The sequence below is a fragment of the Ornithodoros turicata genome, unplaced genomic scaffold (genome assembly GCF_037126465.1).
Source record: "Ornithodoros turicata isolate Travis unplaced genomic scaffold, ASM3712646v1 Chromosome12, whole genome shotgun sequence".
NCBI classification, from domain to species: Eukaryota; Metazoa; Arthropoda; class Arachnida; order Ixodida; family Argasidae; genus Ornithodoros; species Ornithodoros turicata.
The window spans coordinates 4,156,680-4,180,668 of record NW_026999301.1 but is presented as its reverse complement, the minus strand read 5'-3'; the positions used below and the strand labels follow the sequence as shown (position 1 = coordinate 4,180,668).

Genomic DNA, 23,989 nt, shown 5'->3' with positions numbered 1-23,989 from the left:
ACGAGATAAACAACACACTACAAAACTACATCCAACACTTTTTGTGCGGGGCAACTCTAATGAGCACTTTAATATAACCGACGAATGGTTCAATGAATGCAGTTCGAGTGGTCACGATACATTCCTACGTCGTTCATTGCAGTCGCGCTATGATGCTGCACAATATATGTATCTCGTGTAACAAGCCTGGCAATCGCACGATGTGCATGGGCAGAAATACGGCCTTCTTTCTTTGAAGACCAGTCCTCTGCAGGTATATGCTCAAACGATCACCAAGTCTCGCGTTGTTGCTCAATCGCTCCCATCCCTGCACTTGTAGTAAAAGCAGCAAACGGGTTGACGTGAATGGCAGCTGAACGGTTGAACTGCGAAGTTCTCGAGCACAGAATCACAATTTCACGCCGAAAATGATGTTGAGGTGAGTTCGCGGTTGTTGTTTCCATCGTGCAATAGTTATCGGGATTACCTCGGACGAAACGCTCATCGTAGCCGGCGGCCATAACTGGATTTCCTCGCAAACGGGAGAAGACGCCAGGGAAGTCAGAGAAAGCCTCAGCTTTTATCCAATCAGACGCACGATTCTCTTTCTACGTAGATGGAGCAGGTTTATCCCATCTACGTCATAAAAATGGCTGCGCCCATGGCTTGTTTTGGTTTCTTTGGTGAATTAATTTTCGTAATAGGAAGGCAAAATTGAGAAACGAAGGTGCGTTTCGGGGGCAGTTGGATGTGCTCGTTCTGAATATCACAACCGTTTCAACACATCGGGAAATCGGCGTAGCTGACCTTTAAGAGGTGCCACCCTTGCCTTCGCCAGGGCGAGGGCCGATTCAACTTCCAACGGGCCGTGTAGGACGACGTATGCCACTGTGCCATAGGCATCGGCAAATACATGCAGCTCCGCTCGTGTGGTTTCCGTCCATTTGCCATACATTCTCGGTACTTCAACAAGCGCAGCTTGTTCAATTTGTTCATACCAATCGTCCCATCGTTGCTTTAATTTGCTGGATAGTAAACTGTCCCATTCGATTTGCTCCAGCCATATGTCTTGCATGAGAATCTTGGCAGTGATGGTGTAAGGCACCAGAAGCCCCAAAGGATCAAACACCCCTTGGAGTAACTGCAATGCTTGCCGTTTTGACACACATTCAGTTTGCTTGACCTGCGCTTTGTGATTGAGCGAAATGACATCCTTTTCAGTGTTCCACTTGACTCCCAAAACCTTGATCTCCTTGGAGTCCTTTGTATAAGGCGATACTTCGTCGGGGTCTGTCTCAAACAAATTCCTGAGTTTAGCACTGTTTGATGCCCATTTTCTAATGTTCATGGATCCCCTTTGAAAAAGCGTTTTAGCCTCCGCGTATAGAATCTCGGCTTCTTCTTCTGTGTCAGCTCCTGTCAGCAGGTCATCTACGTCGATAGAATCTTTGAACTTCGCACATATCTGCGGATACTCTGCTGCCATAACTTTGAAGTGATGCTGTAACGTGGCAGCAAGTAAAAATGTGCTCGTTTTCGTGCCAAAGGTCAGTCGTGTCATCCTCCAAGTTTCCATGTCTGTCTCGCAGTTGTCGCGTCTGGGTATATTCATGAACCATAGAAACCTGAGTGCGTCGCGATCGTCCGGGGCGATTCGAATTTGCAGAAAGGCCTTTTCAATATCCGCGGTCATAGCGATTTCGTGACAACGAAACTGAAGCAGCAGGGTAAGTATGTCGGGGTTTAGATTCGGGCCAGCATGAAGGGCGTCGTTTAGACTTTTGCTTCCAGTGCGTCGTTTAGACTTTTGCTACGGGGATCGATGCCCCGCACCTCCACCAGTTATGTCGGGGATTAAGAGGGAGCAACTCAGCGGGACAATCGAGAGGTTTATTCTGACCAGCAAGAAGAAGCAGGCACGCGCGATCATTCAGATGCGAGCACGATCAGGGCATCGTCTTCATTATCTTCACGACATTATATATAAAGCCAACATCGGGATCGATCGCTATGGCACTGGTGTGCACCATTGTTAGGCATGGGGGGAGCGCCTCACTCTAGGGGGAAAGGAGGAGGTCCCTCGGGCGTGCCTCATACCACACTGTGGTGATTTACAACAACATACCAAGATACACCTACTTGGTTTTCTTTTGTGTTTTGCCTTTTCTACTTTGTCATTGTTGTAGGTATCTTGGGCCTACTGCACTAAGTGCAAACATACACAAGCTTAAATGACTGTCCACCAGACGGCACCTACTCCCCCCCCCCCCCCATGGCCCGCCCTGGCCCTGCAAACAGCCAAAGCCCCGTCCGGTCCCCCCAAAACCGAAACGGCTGGTTGAGGCCTCGACCCCGGTAATGACCCAAAAAAAAAACAAAAAAAAACCATGTCATTTGCTATGGCAGCCATCGCTGTTAGGGGCGGTAGGACCCCGCCCTTCTTCAGCAGAAATGCCAGTCTCTCGGGCGCCAAGGTCCCCCCAGGACACGCACCAGCGAATGTTTTATACACGCCCGCGCTGTCCGTTTTCATTGCCGAGACTCTCCGAGGTCGTTTGGCACATCAGAGGTAGGGCTCACTCTGGTTTACACTTCGCAAGATAGACTTAAATAATAAACTCCTAAAAAAATCACCCAAAAATCCACGGTGTAAAGATTAGTAGAAATAAACTGTTGTGATATGAACGCTTCGGATTGAAACTTTCAAAATTAATCGTCCCTGATTGGTCGACAGGCACGGCAGCCCCAGGGCAGCGAAGGCTTGGTGCTCCCGCGTACGAAAATAGTTCCCAGCAGGGTGTGGTTCTTTGCGGAGGCCTAGGAACGAGATAAGGGTTGGACTGATCAAAAGAGGGAGGATATCATAGTCTTGCGTTTTTACTAAGATACATACTCGAGGTTTTTTTTCTGCTTTGATTATAGAATAGTTGTGAGGTATGGAGGATGCAAATAAATCATGGTTATAGGGTTCTTGAATAAGTAGTACATTTGGTTTACTATCTATAAGTGTTTTAACCAAGGTGAGATAACCAGCTTTAGAGTGTGCTTGATTTGTTTGCAGGAACCGGAGGGCCATTAGGGTATGCGATTAAGTATTTGTTGGGTTACTCATCGAAGTAGGGGCCTCCTATGTTTCATAGTCAATCTTGCTACGTAAGATGGCAATGGTTCTATTATGTTGTGGGCAGCGAGTTGTTCCGAATTCATGGTCTAAATCGTGTCTTGTTTTAAACTTGTGGTTCGCTTGTCGGCAGACGAGACAGTGGAGTTTAGTGATGGGGTTACATTCCTCTTGGTGAGGCCTGGCACATCTGTAGCAGGTATTGCTGGTCTTCTCTTGGCAAGTCTTTGTGTCGTGCCCGTAGCATGCAGCTGTAACATTTTTTGACGTAGATTGCCTCGTCAATTCTGGCTCTGAGCCATCCCCCTCCTCCTCCTTTTTATGGATGAGAATCTGGAAGACTGGGCCGGAGACTTCTACTATCCATGTCCTGGTTTCTTTTATCTTGAAGTTCGTGACCACTCTGAAGACTTTTTCGTCCAAGTTAAGTTGGTTTCTTTCATTTATTTCGCAGAGGATGTCCTTTTCGTCCACCGATGGGTCCACTCCGCTGAGACGTAGGCGTGGTCGGAATTTTGTCTCCTTCTTGGCATTGAGGACATCTTTGGTTTCCGGGTGCGACTTTATTGCTTTTTCCAGAGCGTCTATCCCTTCTCTTGATGTGGATTTGACGAGAATTTCTCCTCGTTTTGTCTTGATCAGTTCAGCACTGTCAAGACCGAGAGAGCTAGGGCTGAAGTTCTTTTTTAGTAACTTTTCGACTTTGCTTTGGTCATTGTTGTTTGTGGCTTTTACCAGCAATGTTTTCTTAGATGTTGCTGGAGGGGTATGAGGTGAGCTTAAAGGGTCCCTGACCAGTCACCCCTCCTTACCTTGGGTCTTTTGTGATTATTGAAGTACATACAGTCCCCATGAACCACGCGGGGTGCCATAAGTCAACGGCGAAGAAGACAATTAAAACCATGGCCCTGAAAATTGGTTCCGGTTTTCCCCCTCAACTCGGCAGATCTCTAGCCTCCTGGAAGTGTTCTTCCATGCAGGCTTCCATGGTGTGACGTCGAGACGTACTTGACTGCACCCTCGTCACAGCGAACCCAACGCAGGGAAAATTACTCTCGCACCCATTCGTGTTTGTTGTGTTCGTTACTCTGACAAAATGGCTGCCGAAGGGAGCGATCTTCTCGACAACCTATCGTCGAAGGAAAGGCAAATTTTGTTACGGGCGGCGGAATTTGGGAGCCTCGCCTTCGAAACGTCGCCGGCTCCGCGAGCTCAACGGGACGAGCATGTTGACGCGGCAGCGTGCGGGAGCAGCAGCCGCCTGAATTCCACAGATTGGTAAACAATAGCTGGCGATTCATTATCATATAGCGCAAGAAACGGATGATTCGTACCGCGACGGGTTCTCAAAGCGCCTCTCGGCTACAGGTGCCGTTGTGGGTCATGCGTCGCCATGCCCACTGAAGAAGAGTGCCTCTGCTGTAAGGAGCTCCAGGGCACCCCTGAGCCACTGAGCTTCTCGTGTATCACGGAGCACGAAAATTTCAAATTATGCCTCAACCAAACCGTGCTTAAGGTGGCGTACCTTGAACTTCGGGGCCAGCGGGAACCGATGAGCGCACATATTCACAAGTAAGCATGATTTCAACATTACGACCACGTTTGTTTCTGGTTATGATGTGTTCAATACCAAAGTGACATTACATATCTTTTCTCTTTCTGTGTATTGTTGCAGCAGATACCGATACACTGCATACCGTCAGTTTGCGAGGTGGGTGTGGCACAAGCTTGGAAAAAACAAGCGCTTGGTGATTCCAGCTTGTGCTGTGAACACCATTCGCGAAGCCTTTCCATCAGAGTCAAGGACAGGCTTCAGATATGCAAGGTACTAAACAAGGTGTGTATGTCGGTACAGTTTCTTGTCTAACCAGTGTACCCTGCTGGGTACAGGGCAGTAATAGCAGCTATCAAAGGCAGTTTCGCGACCGCTGAATTTCGCGAATTTCGTATTTTTCACTGTGTATCATGTGTACATTAAAATTTTCGCGAAGTTCTTCAATTTGCCAAATTAGCGAAAATTAACGGCGCGCGGAAATAAAGGGTTTTACAGTAAGTGCTGCACTGCACAAAAAATTAGCTGGTGTCACGCCACTAATTTCTGACAGTATGCTCCCAACCAGGCACTAAAACTGGAGCGAGACCACCAAGTGCTGACACTGGATGATGGACTGCTACAAGTGTGCTGCAGTCATGGCAAGAACCGTTTGCAGTATTTGACGTTAGAACAGTCATGCAGAGCATCAAGGACTTGCTCGTTAATAAGTAGGCCTTCTCCAGCCTGAAGAAGCACTTCTATGCCCACAGCTCCATGTCATACTGGTTCACGCAAGGTGTGGATTGACATACAAGGTAAGTGCCAGCTTGTTTCTTCATTATCTAACTTTGCCCACGTGTATGCCTGGCTAATATGAAAAATGAGACCATAACGCAGACTTAATACATTGCAACATGCAAAACCTCTCAACTGGCTCATCACCTATTTGTTGAGGCAGGTAACAAGAACAAGAAAGCAAGGCAACTAAGAACGTAATTTTTCATTTTATGATGGTGAGAAAAAAGGGCCAAATATGGATTGTGCCACAAGCTTTGTGTCACATAACACCTAACTCCATGGCCAACACTGCACTGTGTGTATTCTAATAACACGTTACAGGAAATGCACAAAATGAACACAGGTGCATCAGACTGCATGTCCAAATATCCACAAGAATTTTATACAAAACCAAGTATTAGTGATTACAAAGTACAGCTGCCTTCTCGCGTGTAACAACAAAAGTGTAGCTTGTCATCTTTGCCACCACTATTGCACCATCATATGTGGCAGATTTCACAAAAATGCTTCAATGAAACGTAATGAGTGTGCAAAATTATTACGTGCCAGGCTTGTACATACTGAGAAACTACATTACTTTTCACCAATTACTTTGATCAGTATGTTATTAGGGCTTCAGGAGATTAATTTTTCGAGTTTTTGAGCTTCTAAGAGACCTTGGTAAAATTTTGAGTGACCGATTAATCTTTCTGTCTCCCTGCAATGAAGTAACATTGCACATCCGTCACACAGGAAATAGCATGCTCATAACATTGCAGGAAATCGATAGTGACATTCACCGTTATGCAAAAATTAAACGTCAGAGAGGGACAGCGTAATCTGCTGCTCACAACGTACTCTAAGGTGCTCCCACTCATTGAAGGGTAATACGTCCAGTCTCCTTCATCGACCTCATCTTCACTGCCACCTGCCTCAGCTTGTGAAGAATGCGGGATCGGAAACTCTGGGCATGGTGGGAGCCCTTGTGGAAGTGGACGCACTGGTGATGATGTCAGAGGGGCTGCCATGGCAGGAGTGGCGTCATCCGTTTGCACAGCGGTCGACCTCAGAGCTACCAATCGCTCCAGCCTCCATGTTGCATTGGGTGGCTGCACAAAAGATCGTACAATGAAGCTTACAGTGGTGATTGTCATTGTTATTTGTTGGTGAAATAGTAAATAAGTTATACACTCACAGGTGCTGACCAAGCCAGTGGATCTTAAGTCCGATGCTTGTGTCTGTGTAACTACTGTTTTTCCCTTCAGTCCTGTACAACAAGCACCACATGATCCAAGGCACTTTTGGTCCTAGAAATGTTGCAGAATTTTGTGTCTAGTAGTGTGTATACATTGAAAAGCACTCCAGACTAACTGTGCATGTGATAAACAACTGCTAAAATTGTGGCTCAACACAGTGAAGTAAAAATGAAATGACAATAAAGTTGTGGTATACCTATGCTTATTCCATTTATGTCAGCTGTGATTTGTAAAATGGTACAGTGAAGCACAAGAGGATAACAAAAGAAAGAAGTTGTTTGTCACATATTTTGCCTGTGATCACTCTCAGTATTATTACCTCAGTTCCCTCAAGTATACGTGCAGAGGGATCAGCAGGGACGTCTAGTGCTGCCGTTGCCCAGTGCTGTTTGGAGGTTGAAATTGGTGCTCAATGAAGAAAAAGAGTCTGTTGCTGTAGCTCGTTTACCTTAGTTGGAGATGCAGCTCCTGAGTAGCATGGGAGGTCATGGCTGGCAGATACCACTTCCTGTAATGGAATGAACAAGAACACATATGATATGATAACCAAAGGGGTACCCTCGTGAAACCGGTCTGACTCTCAAATGGAAGAATTTTTTTTTTATGTGTGGAGTACCCCTCTCGTTGTTTCAGCCATCTTCCTTGCTCTGCCTGTCATTTTCCCCTCGACTTCAGTTCCCACCCTCCTGCTTACTGTCATGCACTTATGCTTCCATAATTTATTATTCTCCCTCGAGAGGGGGAGATACTGCAGCAATATTGGGCCACGTGCAGACATATGCCAGCCACATGTATCACAAACGCAAAGTTTCGCAAATTGTCATAGACCTCATGCTCAAGTGGGATTGCCAGATCGTAGTGGTCCATCTCGAGGTCAGAAGGACTTGCATCGACTGCAGTTTCCTGTGGGCAGAAGGCAAACGTTCCATCATCACAAATGTTACGTATTCAAGTGCACAATGTGAAAGAATATGTGCTGCATACCTCATGTCCAACAGGAAGGTCCAGGTGGGCTAGAGGTAGTAATTTAGACATACACAGCACACACTTTATAACAAGCATTGCTTGTTTTGTCACATCACTTAAGTGAATTTTATGCGTACCTGAGACTCACGAGATGTGACCACTTCCGGCCAGTCAACTTGGGAGTCTTCGACTTCCATGTGACGATCAGCCTGATTATTAAGAACCATGAACAAAAAAGACGGCAAGAGTCTTTACCTAATTCTTCATCTGACAAATAAGAACTTATGTGCTACATTTTCCATGTTATTCAGCCAACGGAAAATATAACAAGTTTGATGTTCCACCTAAAGTAGAGTTAGAAGAACAGTATGACCTCCTTGGAAGTGTTCATCTGTATTAGCCTAAAAACCGAAACCTCCGTCGTCTATAAATTGCGTGTTTATAACACGGAGAACTATACTTTATGATTCTTTTCATATGATCTGCTCTACGTCCGATGATTAGCTGTTTGAAGTGAACGAGACTGACGAACAATAGTTCGCGAAATGTCCATACTGTGCTGATGAGACACAACAGCATCAGGCAAAACACTAACCTCTGCAGCTGCAGCTAAATTCAAAGAAGGAACTGCCGTCTTCTTCAGGCTGTACATCTGTGGCTGCAGTCCGAGTCGTCGTGACACATAGGGGTGCATCACGTAGTCGGAAGGTGTGAAATGCCGTTCGCAGAACCGAATGTTCTCCAGCTTTCTACAGCTTTCTACCTTGCCAGAGTCATGACGGGACTGTCTCATGCCATTGCTGCCGCTGCTGGTCGTCACTTGGTAAAGCATGAAACCGAATATCCGATGAGTACGCCGCATTCGGACACCCTTCAACCAGGCATCCGTAACCAGGCATATTCGGCGAACAGTGAGCGTTCACAGCACGATCACTTATCGTATCACGTATGATCACTAACGATCACATATGAGAAACGCAATAAACTTCAGACACAAACTCCAAAACAAAGCACCGCGGTTTTCGAAAGTAGCGTCTGCAATAATCTTCTCCGTCGTGCGCTAATCGGATTAGCGCGGGTCGAAGTAGTTACAACGAACGACAAAGATGTGAGATACTGGGTATACTTTTTATTCCTGCACATTTTAACATTTAGAAATGCACGTACAAGGATCATTTTGTACAAATAATGGGTTACAAGTTCATGCTGATGTCACAACCACACCTACGCAATCCCAAGCTGTGATTGGGTACGGCTCGACGTCACTTGCACAGGTTTTAATTTTTGCGGGGGCGCTTCTTCGGTTTGACGCTTGGCGTGCTGAACGGAATTGACGCAGGATTTTGGAAATTCGATTTTAGAAAAACTACTCTGCTTGAAAGCACGCAAATTGGTGGAGAACCTCCTCTTGATGCCTTCCATCGATCTCAATCGCGAAAACGGCTCCAAAATCACTGGCCAGAGCTCATTTAAGGCTTCCACATAGGTCTTCTGTGGGAGTGGAGGTTTGTTCGTTTTCGTTTCTTCGTTGTTACTGTGGAGCTGCGCTAAAAGATCCACAAATCTGTCTTCATATACTCGATTCATTGAGAAGACATCTCGGATGAGTTTTTCAAAGTCGTCAATGACGTTTCGGACTTCATCTCTGACATCTTCATTAATTCTTCCATCAAGATTGCGGAAAGTGTTTCTGGCCTTACGAACTTTCCGTTCGAAGGCCTTTCCCTTTAATCTTCCTACAAATCTTGGTTTTTCTAGAATGTCACTATCTTTCTCCGAGAAGTCCTCCTTCTGGATCTCATTATCGCTGCTTAGGTTATTTCTTTCTCCTTTTTTGGCCGGAGGGGCTTTGGTTTGTACAGGATCCTCCTCATCGGAAGATGTATCCGCTGGCTTTACTTCTTTCCTTGTCTTTGCTTTCTTTATCTTTGATTTTTTCTTTTGGGATTGATCCCTTTGTTCCTGGGTGGGGAGCTCAGATTCAGCTTCGGTCATAGAACCCCTACTTGGGGGGACGTCTTCCGCATCTGATTCCTCTGAGTTCTCTTCTTCTATGGGCTGTTTTTGCTTGTCTTTTTTCTCTTTCCCCTTCTTTTCCAGTGGAGGGAAGTCCTCATTCTCGTTTTTAGAGCTTCGATTCCTTAGTTTTCGAGAATTCATTTTGCAATCCTTCTGCCTACAGCTTCTCGCTTCATATGCAGAGTTATCCTGGGTTGAGTAGTGTCCTCCAAACTTCGGATAAATTTTTAGGGCATTTCCCGTTATTTTACGGGCAAATGCCATTTTCCTCTTGAGTTTCTTTTCCTGTGCTCTTCTTCTTTATATAAAGTTTATTCTCCTTTTTTCGGAATTAAAAAATCTGTTTCCGTTACGGAGATATGATTTTTTGAAGGTTATAGCATGTTTAGAAGATTTATGCCTCTTGAAGTGGTTTCGGTTTCGTTCTCCGGCGAACCAAGTTGTCCTGCGGTTGACTGCACTCTGTGTAGCGAGTGAGTTCCCCGGAATTCAAGATGGCGACGCCCTTGGGTTTGTTTACCTTAACAAATAGTGGGGTGTATTGAATAAATGAAGGTGGGTGGGAGGCAGGGTGCCTGAAGAAAATAAATGAAAGAAAGGAAAGGGGGAAAATAAGTGAAGAGGCCCCCGTGCCACAGGAAGGTATATCAGGGACCAAATCACTAAAAATTAAAATAATAGATGGGATAGTAAGGGGAGTGAGAGTAGGAGAGAAAGTGATGGTACTAGCGAGACCACAAGGATCAAGCACAACAGGACCGGCGGGGAAAGAAGACCCCATCAAGCCCGACGTCCATTGATCTGCAAAGATAACCACTGTGTTGATTCAGGTCTGACAAACCCTCATAAGCGGGACAAGTGCCGCGGAGGCGACCAGGCTCCTGCAGTGGTTTTTGTTTCTTTTGCATGTGAATTCGCCCCACTGCCCAGATATGGGGGGGGGGATGATTTCATGATTTAAAGAAGAAGGAAAAAATGAAAGATAGAAAAGTTGGAAGAGGAAGAAGAAGAATCTCCATCCCTGTTCCACAGTAGTATTACAGGGAGGGGAGATTTTAAAAAAAGAGGAGATTTTAGTATATATACCACCAGCGAAGACTACACCAAGGGAACGAGCAAAGCTAACAGCGGATTTATTTAAATCTCTTGTGTCTTACAAGAAATATGGATAAAAGAATATGACATTATTGCTAGTTATATAATTCTAGCTATTGTTAATACATTTGGTTACATTTTTTATTTTTTCTTCTCTTCATAAACTTCTTTATTTTCCTTGTAGTCCCATTTCTTGTTCATCCTATGATCCATTTGTTTTTCTGTCCCGTGATTGCTGTTCTGCCGTCTGTGGCTCGAAGTATCGCTTGGTATTTACTTCTGTAAAACACGTAATACATTTCTTACATCTTTTCCTTTGTTTTGGATGTTCCCGTGCTTTGTGAGAGATAATATTAGTATATATTTACAGCTTTTCATTTGGTTTTGTGTGTTGGATAATTGAAGAGGTTTTGTGTTTTTTTTTTTTTCATTTTTATTAGTCTGTGCATCCTATGGATTTGTTTAGTCATTGTTTTATTTATAACCCTTTTTTTTCACTGACTTATTCTTATGATATCGGTTTATATTATTTATAGTGATGGGTGGATATCAGTAGACAGCCTCCCTTGATGTTCTGCTTCAGCTCTTCATTATCATAAATTGCTACTTTTATCTCCTTCTCTGCCCTTCTTAGCATCAGGTGACTTGTATGGCTGCCCGCTAATTGAAGAACACAGTTATGTGTTATTCTGCCTCGGCGATTTCGCTGGACCTACATCCCCTGGGGGTTTGGGATGCGAATGGGCTCCAGGCTTGATTAAAGCCATTCTGGTTAGCCACTTTATTATATTTCTAGCCAGTTTGCTGGCTCTCCAGCAGGCAGATTGTCCTGGCCCTCAAACAACCGGGGCCCTCGTCCTCCCCTAAGGTCCGAGCCGGTTGAGGCCGCAGCGTTGGAAGTCACCTATATACCTCACAGAGGTGTATCATATCTTGGATTGCTGACATCATTTGTTGATTGCTTAGTATGATTGGGAAGCAATCAGTGGTTATTTGTTTATAAGTCCCAAACGTCGCCACACCAGCATTGTACAGCTGTTTCGGCCTTATTGGGCCTTCATCAGCAATGAGTAGGTGGGCGACGTTTGAGCGACTGGCGTCGGAAGGTCACGTGGGACGTGATGTCCTCCCGTCAGGGTGAGTGACTCACCTCTGAAAGCCCAGTGCAAAGCCAGTAAAATATTAAATGAAGAAAAATAGCATACGCTCTTTGGCTGCACGTTGACCATATGTTTATAAGTCCCAAATGTCGCCACACCAGCATTGTACAGCTGTTTCGGCCTTTTTGGGCCTTCATCAGAAATGCGTAGGTGGGCGACGTTTGAGCGAGTGGCGTCGGAAGGTCACGTGGAACGTGATTTCTTAGCATGTGAGAATTATTTTCTGCTTTAAACCAAGCTGGTGCACCATACACTATTATCCGTTCTCCGTTCCCTAAGAATTTCCTCTCTTGCGTTTTTTTATTTTGTTGGTAAAACTAGATAGCATTAACGTTAATGTTGTTACTTTGTTTTTGATTTTATCTAGATGTTCTAGAAAATTCAAGTTTTCATCTATAGTTACGCCTAATATCTTTATACTTTGAGACATTTTTATATTTTGATTTCTCGTTTTTATAATAGGTGGTCTGTTTTTATATTTTGTTCCTGTAGTTATTAACATTGCTTGTGTCCTTATATATATTAAAATTGATACCCATATCTCTACTCCAGTCTGATAGAACCTCCAAGGTGTTATTACCCAGTTCTTCTAGTTGTCTTCTTGTCTTACATTTGGTGATAATAGTTACATCATCTGCGTATGCTTGTATTTTTACGTCATCTGAAAAGGAGAGCTCAAATATCGAATTAATAGCGATATTCCAGAGCAAAGGACTCAGGGGAGATCCCTGAGGACTTCCTGTATTCATTCTAAAGGTCATTTCCTTTTTGTGCGTGATGATTTGGTATCTTCTATCATTTAAAAAACTTTTAATTAGATCAATTAAATTATCGGGGCAATTAAGTTTAATTAATTCTTGTATGACGATTCCCGGATTTATATCCAAGGATATTAGAACGGAAGAATATGCCTCTTTTTTATTTCTGCTCAACGTATCTGTTATTCTTTTTATTGCCGTTGTGCTTGAACTACCGTGTACAAAACCGTATTGAGGTTTATTGAAAAATTTCCTTTTGTATAGGAAATGATATAATCTTTGGTATATTAGCTTTTCCAGTATTTTACTAAATAACCCTGGAACAGCTATCGGCCTAAAATTGCCCGGTTCAGTTTTGTTTCCATTAGACTTTGGAATCAAAATTAATTTATTTATTTTTCATTGCACAAGAAAGTATCCTATCTTGAGGCATTCGTTATACATCCAAGGCAAATAACCAGCACGTGAAGTTATGATTGATTGTATTGTTTCTAGATTAACTTTATCTATTCCAACGTCTGTATCATTTTTTAAGTTTTTTATTGCCGCTGAAATCTCATTTTCGGTAAATGGATTGTCCTTATTATTGGTTGTTATTTTTTTTTGTTATGTTTATTGGGGTTGTTACAGGAAATAAATGTGTTATTATTGTCTCTATGCTATCTTCTATTGTGGTGGTATATGTACCATCAGTTTTTAGAACGTCCGGTATATTTTTTGGAATGTCATTCGCTTTTTTCATCATCTTATATGGTACGGTAAAGGGATTTGATTTTTTTATCTGATTAATTTGGGCAGACCAATGCTCTACTTTAGCTTTTTCTGTTTTGTTTTTGTACTGTTTAAAATGTTTAAAATAAGTATTTTTGAAATGTTCTCTCATAGTTGGATCGTAAATTTTTTTATATCTTTTCCTCATAGCACGAACTTTTTTACGTGTTATTGTTAACTCATTGCTCCACCATTCAACGGTTTCTCCTCTAGGGGTTATTTTACGCATACATTGTTTCCTATATAACTCAATTTTTTTATAAGTTGCTTCTACTGTTTTATCTATATCATCCCTCGTTTGTAGTTCTGTTTTTGAAATCATGGTAAACCATTTGTCCTTATTAATTTTCTGGTTTAAGTGTATCTGTCCTTTTTTGGTTAGTTTAAATATTGAATTTTTTTCTTTATTAAAGGCATTGAAGATAATGTATCTGTGGTCTGAACATGAGGGGATATCACTCACTGTCCAGTCTTTAATTAATTGGAAATCCCTTTCTGAAATGATCGTTAGATCAATCCATGATCTGCCACAGGGCCCATGAAAAGTCGCCGAGGATGAACTGTGATTTCTTAGTGCTAGGTCGTTTCCTATTATAAAATCTAATACGTCTTCACCTCTTTCGTTTGCTACGTTACCACCCCATAGGGTATTTTTGGCGTTAAAATCTCCGGTTATGATGATGATTGCCCCTTTGAATTGATTCATTTCTTTAGTTAGAATTGATAAGTTTTCCGTAATGTCTGAAGTGGGTTCAAAATACAGGTTAATCAAGATGAAGGTTCTAGTTTTATTAGAACATTTCAGTATTACCTGGTTTCTGAAATACTTAAAGGGAAATAATCAAAGGTTTCATCCCTACAAATAATTACAGTTTTAGGATTTTCATTTGCACAGAAGAATTTACAATTAGGGATGATATCCTGGAATTTTTTGTCTTTAATATAGGGTTCTTGAATACAAATTATGTCTGTATTTAATTATTTCATTGTGGCATAACAGTTGTTTATACCTGCCTTGCTTCTTGCGGTATTGATTTGTAAAAAGTTTAGCATGTTGCGTGAAATGAAAATGTTTAATTTACATGCCCATTCTTTTCTTTGCTAGGGCTAGTTGCCTTTTATATTCTGGGCATTCCCGGGAGTAGGCTGAATGAAAGGTATCGTGGTTAGCACCTTTCATGTTGTTAGCATAACCGCATGGCCTACAATAGTAGTCTCCATTTCTTTCTTGACACTCTTTTGCCATGTGAGCCTCCCACACAGGTGACACCTTGATCTTTCGTCTTTGCAGTCCCTGGTGTTGTGGGTGTATAAAAGACATCTCCTACATGTCTTTACCATGACTTCCTGACTAACCCTACACTCCGACCATCCCATGTATAGGTTTCTTTTCTCTAGAAGGGCTTTAGCTGATTCTAACACCACTTCTACTATATAGGTTGTGTTGCGGCTCATTTTTATTTCCTTGATGATAGTGAAATCATCCTGTTGTATCTTCAGGTCATTTTTTAGATTAATTGTTGCCAGCAGGATGTCTTTGGTTATGCGTTGCTCAATTCCTGCTCTGCGCAGTCTGGGTTTTCTTTTCTTTGGTAGCGCTGCCTGGAGTATTCCAGACGTTTTCTCGTTTTTGTTCACTTCTCCTACCAATTTTTCCAAACCGTTTATGTGGCGGGACTTAACCATAATACCTCCGATTTTCATAGGTTGCAACGTGGCATCTGGAATACCGATTTCTGAGGGGTTGATGTGTCCTCTCAGTAGGATACCTATCTCCTCTTGGGTTCTCTTATCTTTCGCGTGGATAAAAGCCACTTCCCTAGTGGGTTTATCTTTGTATTTGATGGGATCTGGAGTCGATCCCACCGCTTGCGCATAGGTCGTTTTGGGGAGTTCACCCATTTTGAGTTCAACGGTCTCCACTTTTCTCTCTTCCTCCTTTAGTTCCTCCTTTAGAATGGAAATTTTACCTTCTGTTTCTTTTAAGTTTTTAGTCACAGCCTCCAGATTCCTAATGGTTATCTCCCTATCTGCAAGTACAACCTCTCTTTCTTCCTCAGCCATATTGGCCCTAACCTTTGTTTCCATTAATTTTAAGTCGAGTTCCCTTACCAGGGCCTCATATTCATGGAAAACTCATCGTACTTCTTGTTTATGCTTTATCGGGATTGTCTGTTCAACATCTATGTATTTGTCCTCTCGGTCTGGCTTCGATACTCTGTTCTTTAGTTTTCCCAACTCGTTCTGTGTTCTTTTTTTCCTGGGATGCCATAGTCATTTCACTTGTTGAACACCTCTCCTTAGTACTGTCACCGGCACTCGTCTTTTTCCTTTTTTCTTTCTTTGGCTTTCTCCCTCTTTTAGGTTTACATTCTCCTTGTTCGTTACATACATCCTTTGGTGTGAGTACACCCTCATCTGACTCCGAGCTTTCATGAGTCGATTCCACGTCCCAATCGTCTCCTCCTTTGGAGTCAGTCTCCATATTTAGGGCTATAAGGCTTCTAGCATTTTACTTGCCCGAGGAATGTATGAATAAACTTCAACTGGGATTTTCGGCAATTTCTGTTGATTTTACTAGATTTTTGCTTTCTTTCGGTTACTTTCCTTTTTTATTTAGATCCCTATTCTTCTTTTCTTTCTTTTTTTTTAGTTTTGACCTTATTTTGATACGTTTCCTAGGACTAAAGTTATAAGGTGTCCAGTACTAGTACCTCTTCGACACTCCATTCCCTGTTTAGATCCCTTCAGGGTTGTTGCTATTTATTCCAGCTAGCTTTAAGGAATTTATCCTTCTTTGGTATCTTTCCTTATTCACCAAGCTTACATGTTCAATAGGAATTATGCTAATTTTAGCGGAAATCAAATCGGAACTACGCACGGAAAGTTATACTAGTATTTCTTGCCTCCAGGAATGGCTTTCCATTCAATGGGTGGCGGCATTCAGGTCTGCAAGGAATGGCTGTACTCTAACCGAAGGCGGCCCTAAGCCGGAGTCGGTGGCGGCGGCGGCACTTAGTAAACAAATATGGCGGCCCCCATGGATCGGGCTATCAACACGTTTACCTTATTTTCTGGAGTTTTAGTGAGCCGATTTTAAAAACTTTTATATTTTTGAAAATCGGAACACTAGATCTTTATTTTGAGACAAGTTTACTATTCTACACGGCACAGTCACGAAGTTAGCTTCCTCGTGGTTGTAAGTTTAGGCCTAGATAGTTACAATAGAGATATTGAGTTTATTTAATATCTAGGGGGATTTAAAAGAAAATTCTACGTACTTTGTGGTCTTGACACCTCTAGACACCCCAATATATGTTAGAACATCATCAAGCAACACAAAAAAACGTATATTCGATCGCTTTTTTGCCGAGCACAACACAGGAACATCCATGCGCGTCACTAATTAGATGACGAGGGACATTAAAATAGGAAAGAGTTTGGTTTGAGGAGGGAACAGAGTGGGACGAAGAGAGCCCCAGCCCAAGTACCACGGACTAAGCGTATCGCTCGGTTGCTGGGGGGCAGACAATGACACTATCTCCCAGCGAAGCCCCGGCCGGGGGGACGGCCGCAGCAGGACCGACGAGGAGGGAAGACCCCACCAAGCCCAACGTCCATTCAATCTGTGAAGATAGCCGCCGTGTTGGTTCAGGTCTGACAAACCCCCATTATGGGGATCCGAAGATCCCCGCGGAAGTTGGCCAGGCTCCTGCAACGGCTTTTGTTTCTTCTGCATGTGAATTTGCCCACTGCCTATATTCTGATAGGGAGAGTGGGAATCTCGTTAATCCAGTGAATTTTCTGCTCCAACGTGTATGAATGTGACGTTCAGTGTGTTGAATGTTTTTATACACGCCCGCGCTGTTCGTCTTCATCGCCGAGTCTCTCCGAGGTCGTTTGGCACATCAGAGGTAGGGCTCAATCTGGTTTACACTTCGCAAGATAGACTTCGAGAATAAGCCCCTAAAAAAATCACGCACAAATCCACGGTGTAAAGATATGTAGTAGAAATAAACTGCTGCGTTATGAACGCTTCAGATTCAAAGTTTCAAAATTAATCGTCCCTGATTGGTCGACAGGCAAGGCAGCCACAGGGCAGCGAAGGCTTCTTGCTCCCGCGTATGAAAATAGTTCCCAGAAGCGTGTGGTTCTTTGCGGAGGCCTAGGAACGAGAGTACCGGGTCCGGGCGAATTGCTTTCTGTATTTTTCGCTGGGTATCAGGATTCTGTTGACATTGCAGATAGTGGTTTGCTCGGCTGTCGAATTTCAATATGTCGAACTCTGAATACGTATCGTCAGTGACGAAAAGAGCTCCCGGTGTCGGTTCTAGCTACGGTGGACTCCTGCCATATTGTGAACATTGTCGCGGACGTCGCCATTCTCCTACAGGGCTGCCTTGGTTCTAAAATCGGAGAGGTGAAAAATGGCAATCGACGAAAAAGCCCGATACTGGTACCTTGTGGATGTGTTGTGTTTGTCCGTCTGTGTGTGTTCCAGCCTCAGAACCGTAGAATCGTGACATCGGAACCTGCTTCTGTACTTTCTCGCGTGTGGTTTTTCTTGGAAGCCTACGTTCTGATAAATGCAGGAAACTGGTACTGGACAGACTCTCGAAATGCCTTTCTGCAAATAATCTGCATACGAATGTGACGAAACGGTTTGTTTGTTTGCAAGAAAAAAAAACATTTCGTTCTCATGAATAACTTAAGTCACGAGAGGTGACTTCATTTTCTGTAACCAGCTGTTGGTAATCTCGATATGTAACATAATAATATTCGAATCTCAGGAGCATGCACGTTGATTCAAGGACTTCCCTAGACAACAATTTGGCATGCAAAAGCTGCAAGAGATGAATCTAGATATAATGCTTCAATCACTTTGTTCTCATTGATCTTTGAATGCCCAGGGACCTAAGAATGCCATTTTCAAAGTCTGCCTGCACCTGAAAGCAGAAGTGTGAGAAATGAACGGTACCCTCTGTTGTATTTGTGTGCCTTCCTTTCTGTCCTATGATTTCACATTCAGAAATCTCCAAGTACGTTTATTAACAGATCATTTCAAAATCTATCTAAGTCTATCAAACAAGCCATGAGTCATTTGTCCATTTAGTGTGCGAACACGGCAGACGCAGAATTGTACCATTTTACGTTCGATTATTTTTTACTATCGAAATGCAACGAAGGAATACCTCCTTGAGAGCTAGTTATATTGTCGAACATATCCTTAACAAGGTGTGACAAGGGAAATACAACCACTGTAGCTTTGAAACAGGAGTTTGAGACTTTGAGGGAAGTTTTGGCGGCCATGCTGCATGTTATAAATACGGTTCGAAGAGAGAAGTCGGTGTATTGTTCGCCATGGTGAGAGAGAACGTGACAAAGACTAACTGCTTACATCAGAACTTTTCAATTTTCACACTGAAATCATTGGACTGACGCTAGTACTGCGCTTCATCCTTAAAAAATGGAATTCAATCATCCGTAGTGTACAGAAATTTGCTCAGCTCTCTCCATGCCATTTGTGGACTGCACTGAAGAAAAACACTCTTATAATAATAGGATAGTGCAGGAAAGTCAATCAGCCCTATTCCCGTGCCACACAAGGTATTGCAGGAATAGGGGTGAGAAGAAGTAAAATAATGTCAAGGAATGTTGAAAGAGGAGTAAGTTCTGAAGGAAGGTAGAGAGGGAGGGAAGCAAAACTACAGCGAAGGGGACGAGACAGGGCAAATGCGGATTTATTGTAATCATTTTAATGGAGGTACAAGGGTTGAAAAATTACATGGTTATGAATGTGGATGAGTGAAAGTTATACAAGGTCTAGAAAGTGCTTGTGCTATAGTTGAAAGATTTTTATATAAAATATAATAGATTATATAATGTTGATGATGTAGATTATATGATGTTATATAATGTTTATATGATCTGCAGTCTCAGTGGCCTGGGAGGCAGCAGAGCATGGTGGATATTCATCCTCAGGGGGTCCACGGCTTTCGAGTCGATTTTCTCGCTTTCCTCTTGATTTTTCGGCGTTTTGCCTTCAGCGGGACCCGCATACGACGGCTTTCTCGACGGAAAAGCGCCCAACTCAGCAGTCGTGACGTCACCCCGACGGAGAGCCGCCGAGTCCACCCGCACACGACGGCTCCTCGGGCGACGTCGGTTATGCTCGGCGGCTTGGCCTTCCGAACCCCTTGCGGAGTTTTCAGTCACGAAAGTTAACAAGAAGACCGTAGGCGACGGAGAAGTAAGGTTTTAGGTGTAGAATGTAGCACAATACTTCATACACATAACTTGGCAACAAAAGCCAATGACCACGAAACTTGATCCCATGTATCGCTTGCATTTCCGCTTCCGTTCTCTTGTTCACTGCCGCTATCACCGCGATGGATGAACACCGAAAGTTGCTGCTTCTGAAAAAGAAAGTGCTTCTTCTTAAGAAGAAGGAGCTTTTGCGCAAGAAGAACTGGTGGGTTCGACCTGTTTGGGAAGATAGGAAGACTGAAATTGAATTCCACACAGCAGTGAGTACTAATTGATATTCTTCGATGCCAGTATACGCTCACGCGAGCGTACACTTTGCGTTCTTGCACTTTGCACTTGCAGTCACTATATAAGCCAAGTTAAGCGTAATATATGGTGACTGTAGGCGCAGTGACACCGTGTTACGTTCAGAACGTAAAGTGCTTTACTTTTGCAGATGCGAAAACTGAGAGAGAGTTGGGACAACAGCTACTTTCATAAGTACTTTCGCATAGGTCCCGAAGTTTTCGACATGCTGCACAAGTTGGTCGAAGATGATCTACGAAAAGCCCACCTCTGCAGGGAACCCATTTCGTCAGCTGAGCGACATGCATTTACGCTGAGGTAACAGGAAGGGGCGATCGTACCCTTCGAACTGCACATAGCAGAAGCATAACTGCATCCACTGGTGCCCTCGAATAACTTTGTAATCAACGCAGTCAAAACCAAGGTTATGTCTTTCTCGCGTAAAACTAACATAATCTCTTATGACTACAGTTCCAGCACAAATGTCATCTCGTGTGCTATAATTTGGACTCTCACCGAAGCTGTAAAAAAAAAAAAAAAGTGATTCATATTTTGCACTATCTATCCGTCACACCCAGGGACTCCAGTTGTACAATTATGAATAACTGCTCCACCACGTTGGCCTCATTCCCCTTTCAACTCAGCGCGACATTACCGATGCCACTTTCTTATACAAGTCCATGCATTCAGAAATTGACTGCCCCACAGTTGCTAGGATCTCTGCATTTTGCTATTTCATGCGTATCGTTATGGAAGCGTCCAACTTTTTTTTCTCCTGGACATTCTGCAGTTTTTCTTATTGCGTATAATTTCTACAATCATTTATTTATAAGTTATTAATTTATTCCTAGCTTCACATATATGTGCATTGTATTATATAAGATATGCCTGTAATTTTAGATACCGTATAAGCAATCTATTCACCAACATTATTGCATATATGTTCTGTGAACGATATGTGTGCTACGTAAGCTGCGTGTGTATTGTCCATTTCCTTGGCATGTGTCGTCTTTTCGCATTATGTAATACTTTGTGAGCGTACGCCAACACCAAAGCCCTCGAGGCTGTTCTTGGGCACAAAAAAGCGTTATTATTATTATTACTAATTCGCTCAGCAATGGTTCACTATACTCTCAAAGAATGAGCAAACAAAGCCTAGTGAACTGGCATCTCACGACTTCTTTGTCTCTTTCCAGGTACCTGTCATCCGGCTTAGATGTTAAGGATGTAGCAATGGCCTTCAGAGTGGGACTTGAAACTGCACGAGAGGCTATTCACTTAACTTGCAATGTTCTCTGGGAAAGACTGAGGGTCCTGTACATGAAGGTATAGATTGTCAGCTAGTTATAATCACGTGCACATGCGCACAGAATGCAAATATAACTTGTGTATTTTGCTCAACAGCCACCAGGTCCTGCAGAATGGGCAGACATTGCGAGAGGCTTTGATGAACGGTGGCAGTTTCCAAACTGTCTAGGGGCAGTTGACGGCAAACACGTCAGAATTGTTGCGCCGAAAAAACCTGGGTCCCAGTACTACAACTAGAAGGTAACAGCACTTTTTTATTCATACTTAAATGTTACAATATTCAGCATATGCAGCATTAGCCTATTGGCTTGTTGGCCATATCAGTCAGCCACAAGATATTGGGGCAATAATTGCTACAAACTTGTAACTTGCATTATGGAGTAGACCAGTGGTTCTCAACAATCCTTTCTTTGGACTCCTAGAACACACAACTTGTATCAAAAGGTTAACAAATATTTTGTATGATTCTACCATTTCATGGCTCCTGTTATGTCGAACAACAACAACTTTATTTTCGACCTTGGAGAGTAGGGAGTTTCATCGCCACAGGCGATACTCTACCCCATTGCTGAATGGAATGGGGGGAATAAAATAACGAGCCCCTTCACAATAACGATCGAAGTCCGATGGTGTCCAGAAATGTCAGAAAAGCTTTGAGCGCAGAGCGTTGCTGGGCTGGATTGGGCCAGGGACCAAGCAATTTCGATAGGGAGAAAGGGCGAGATTCCAGCTGACGAAGAGACTCGGAGAGTGTGGTTCGGGAAGGTTCGTAGTGAGGGCAATGAAGAAGAATGTGCTCCAGATCCTCAAGAGATAAACTGTAAAAATAAAAGAGAGCCAAAGTGTGCTAACTGCAAATCCAGCCATACCGCATCATTTTCTTTATTTCCTGTCAAGACCGCCGCCACCAAGAGGCACCAAGACCGGACCCTACGACTTCCGTCTGACGCTCCTAGGGATGCCAGTGCCACAGTCCCGTCTCGTACAAATGCACAAGAATTTCCTGCACTACCCCCTCGATCTGCACCAGGTGAACGAGGGTCTCTGAACACAGTCGCGGCTACGCCTATCACAAGCTGTTATGTCGAATGTGCGATGCAGTATCTCGATAATTATTTCTGTCAACGATGACAACTTTGTCATCCGCATACTGGAAAATTGTGCTTTGTACACCTTATTTACCAGGGCTGGGCAAGATACTTCCAAAAAGTATCTTCGATGCCGATACTCGATACCCTCAAAAATTGTATTTCAGATACCGATACAAGATACAGAACCGAAATTGATTTTCGATACAGGTACTTGGTACTGTATCGTCGATACTTCGATACATAACTGAAATTCCGAATATAATACAGCTGGCGTTATGATTAGCGAAGTTTATATTACTGAAATCACAATATAATAAAGCTGGTGTTATGATTCGCGAAGTTTCCCAGGCAGCACAGCGCGACGACCCAACGTCGGTGCGCCGGCGGCGACCGACCCGACCGGGTCGGCTCCCGACCATGGTCCGGCATACGGTTTGCAACACGGGGATGTTAATGGTCCGTTATCGGCAGCCTGTATCGTACCCCAACGATTGCCCGAGGTGCAGCCAATGCACACTTGCGGGTACCTCCTACCCCCCAAACAAGAGTTAATTTGCGCGATTTTTAAAAACAAAATCAATATGTCATTGTAGAAAACTCTTTATTGCATCATAGTCACAAAATACATGGGTTCTTTAATGCATCACTTCACCAGCAATGACAACAACAACAACAACAACATAGATGAATGGATGATGAGGATGTGGGATGTTTCCCTGCGTTGAGTGCAGGACACCAGCAATGAAAGAAAGAGAGTTACATTGAAAGTATATAACCACCAGTCCCGCATATGTACTATTTAGTTCACAGATATTCATTTAACACAGATTATATGGAACAGAGATAGAAGTTGGAACTCGTTATCAGTTAAGTTCTAACTGTTGAAAGATGGAAGCCACTGAAAAGGTTAGCCAGAACATAATTGTAGGCCGGTTCCACGTTAGCTCAGACAGGGACGTCCCATGGACCTTCTGAATTTTCATGAGTTTTCATATATATTTAGACGCTCATCGCGGATGATGATCAACATTGGTAGAATTAATCATTCGAATACTTTCCGTGGAAAAAATCGAGAAATCCAGCCCTGAATTCGATTGTTGCAATTTTTCCGTGTTTCCACGTGTATACATCCTGAGTCCTACAAGATATCGTAGTGCATTTTTTTTTGTGCTTTAGTATACCTACCTGCCAGCACTCCGAGCGCAAATTTAGGCGCACACGTGGAGCACTGTATCGTATAAAAAGCGGCGAACATGCTATGTCGCGCACTTTTGTTCAAACTTCGACGCTTCTTGCTCTGGCTGTCGATATTTCCGACACGTTCGTACGCAGTGGGGCCGCGTTTTAACGCGCTAATCAGTAGTATACGCCTTTGGAGAAGAAGTTTTTGCGTTAGGTGAAAGGCCTAACATCGGGCCATATCCTGGGAAAATATATACGAAATTAAGTGGGACCTTTTTGAGAAATACACGCGCAAAATCCACGTTTATTTCGAAATACGCCTAAACATTTGCCTATTTAAGCACATGCCGCTAGGAAGTATATGCAGGATAGATATATCAGATGAAAGAGCATTAAAAGATGAGTGAGCTGATACCAAGT

The 23,989-nt window shown here is 43.3% G+C and overlaps 2 protein-coding genes across 2 annotated transcripts; one reads left to right on the top strand and one right to left on the bottom strand.

The window, feature by feature from the left end:
- Positions 1-745: 745 nt before the first annotated feature.
- Positions 746-1,672, bottom strand: LOC135371632 (uncharacterized). The gene has a single exon (XM_064605620.1). The coding sequence runs from the start codon at positions 1,670-1,672 to the stop codon at positions 746-748; it is 927 nt and encodes a 308-aa protein (XP_064461690.1).
- An 18,153-nt stretch (positions 1,673-19,825) lies between these two features.
- On the top strand, positions 19,826-21,533 carry LOC135371631 (uncharacterized). Its single transcript, XM_064605619.1, has 4 exons — positions 19,826-19,963; positions 20,140-20,306; positions 21,185-21,314; positions 21,393-21,533. Exons 1-4 carry the CDS (start codon positions 19,826-19,828, stop codon positions 21,531-21,533), a joined length of 576 nt encoding a protein of 191 aa, XP_064461689.1.
- Positions 21,534-23,989: the final 2,456 nt, after the last annotated feature.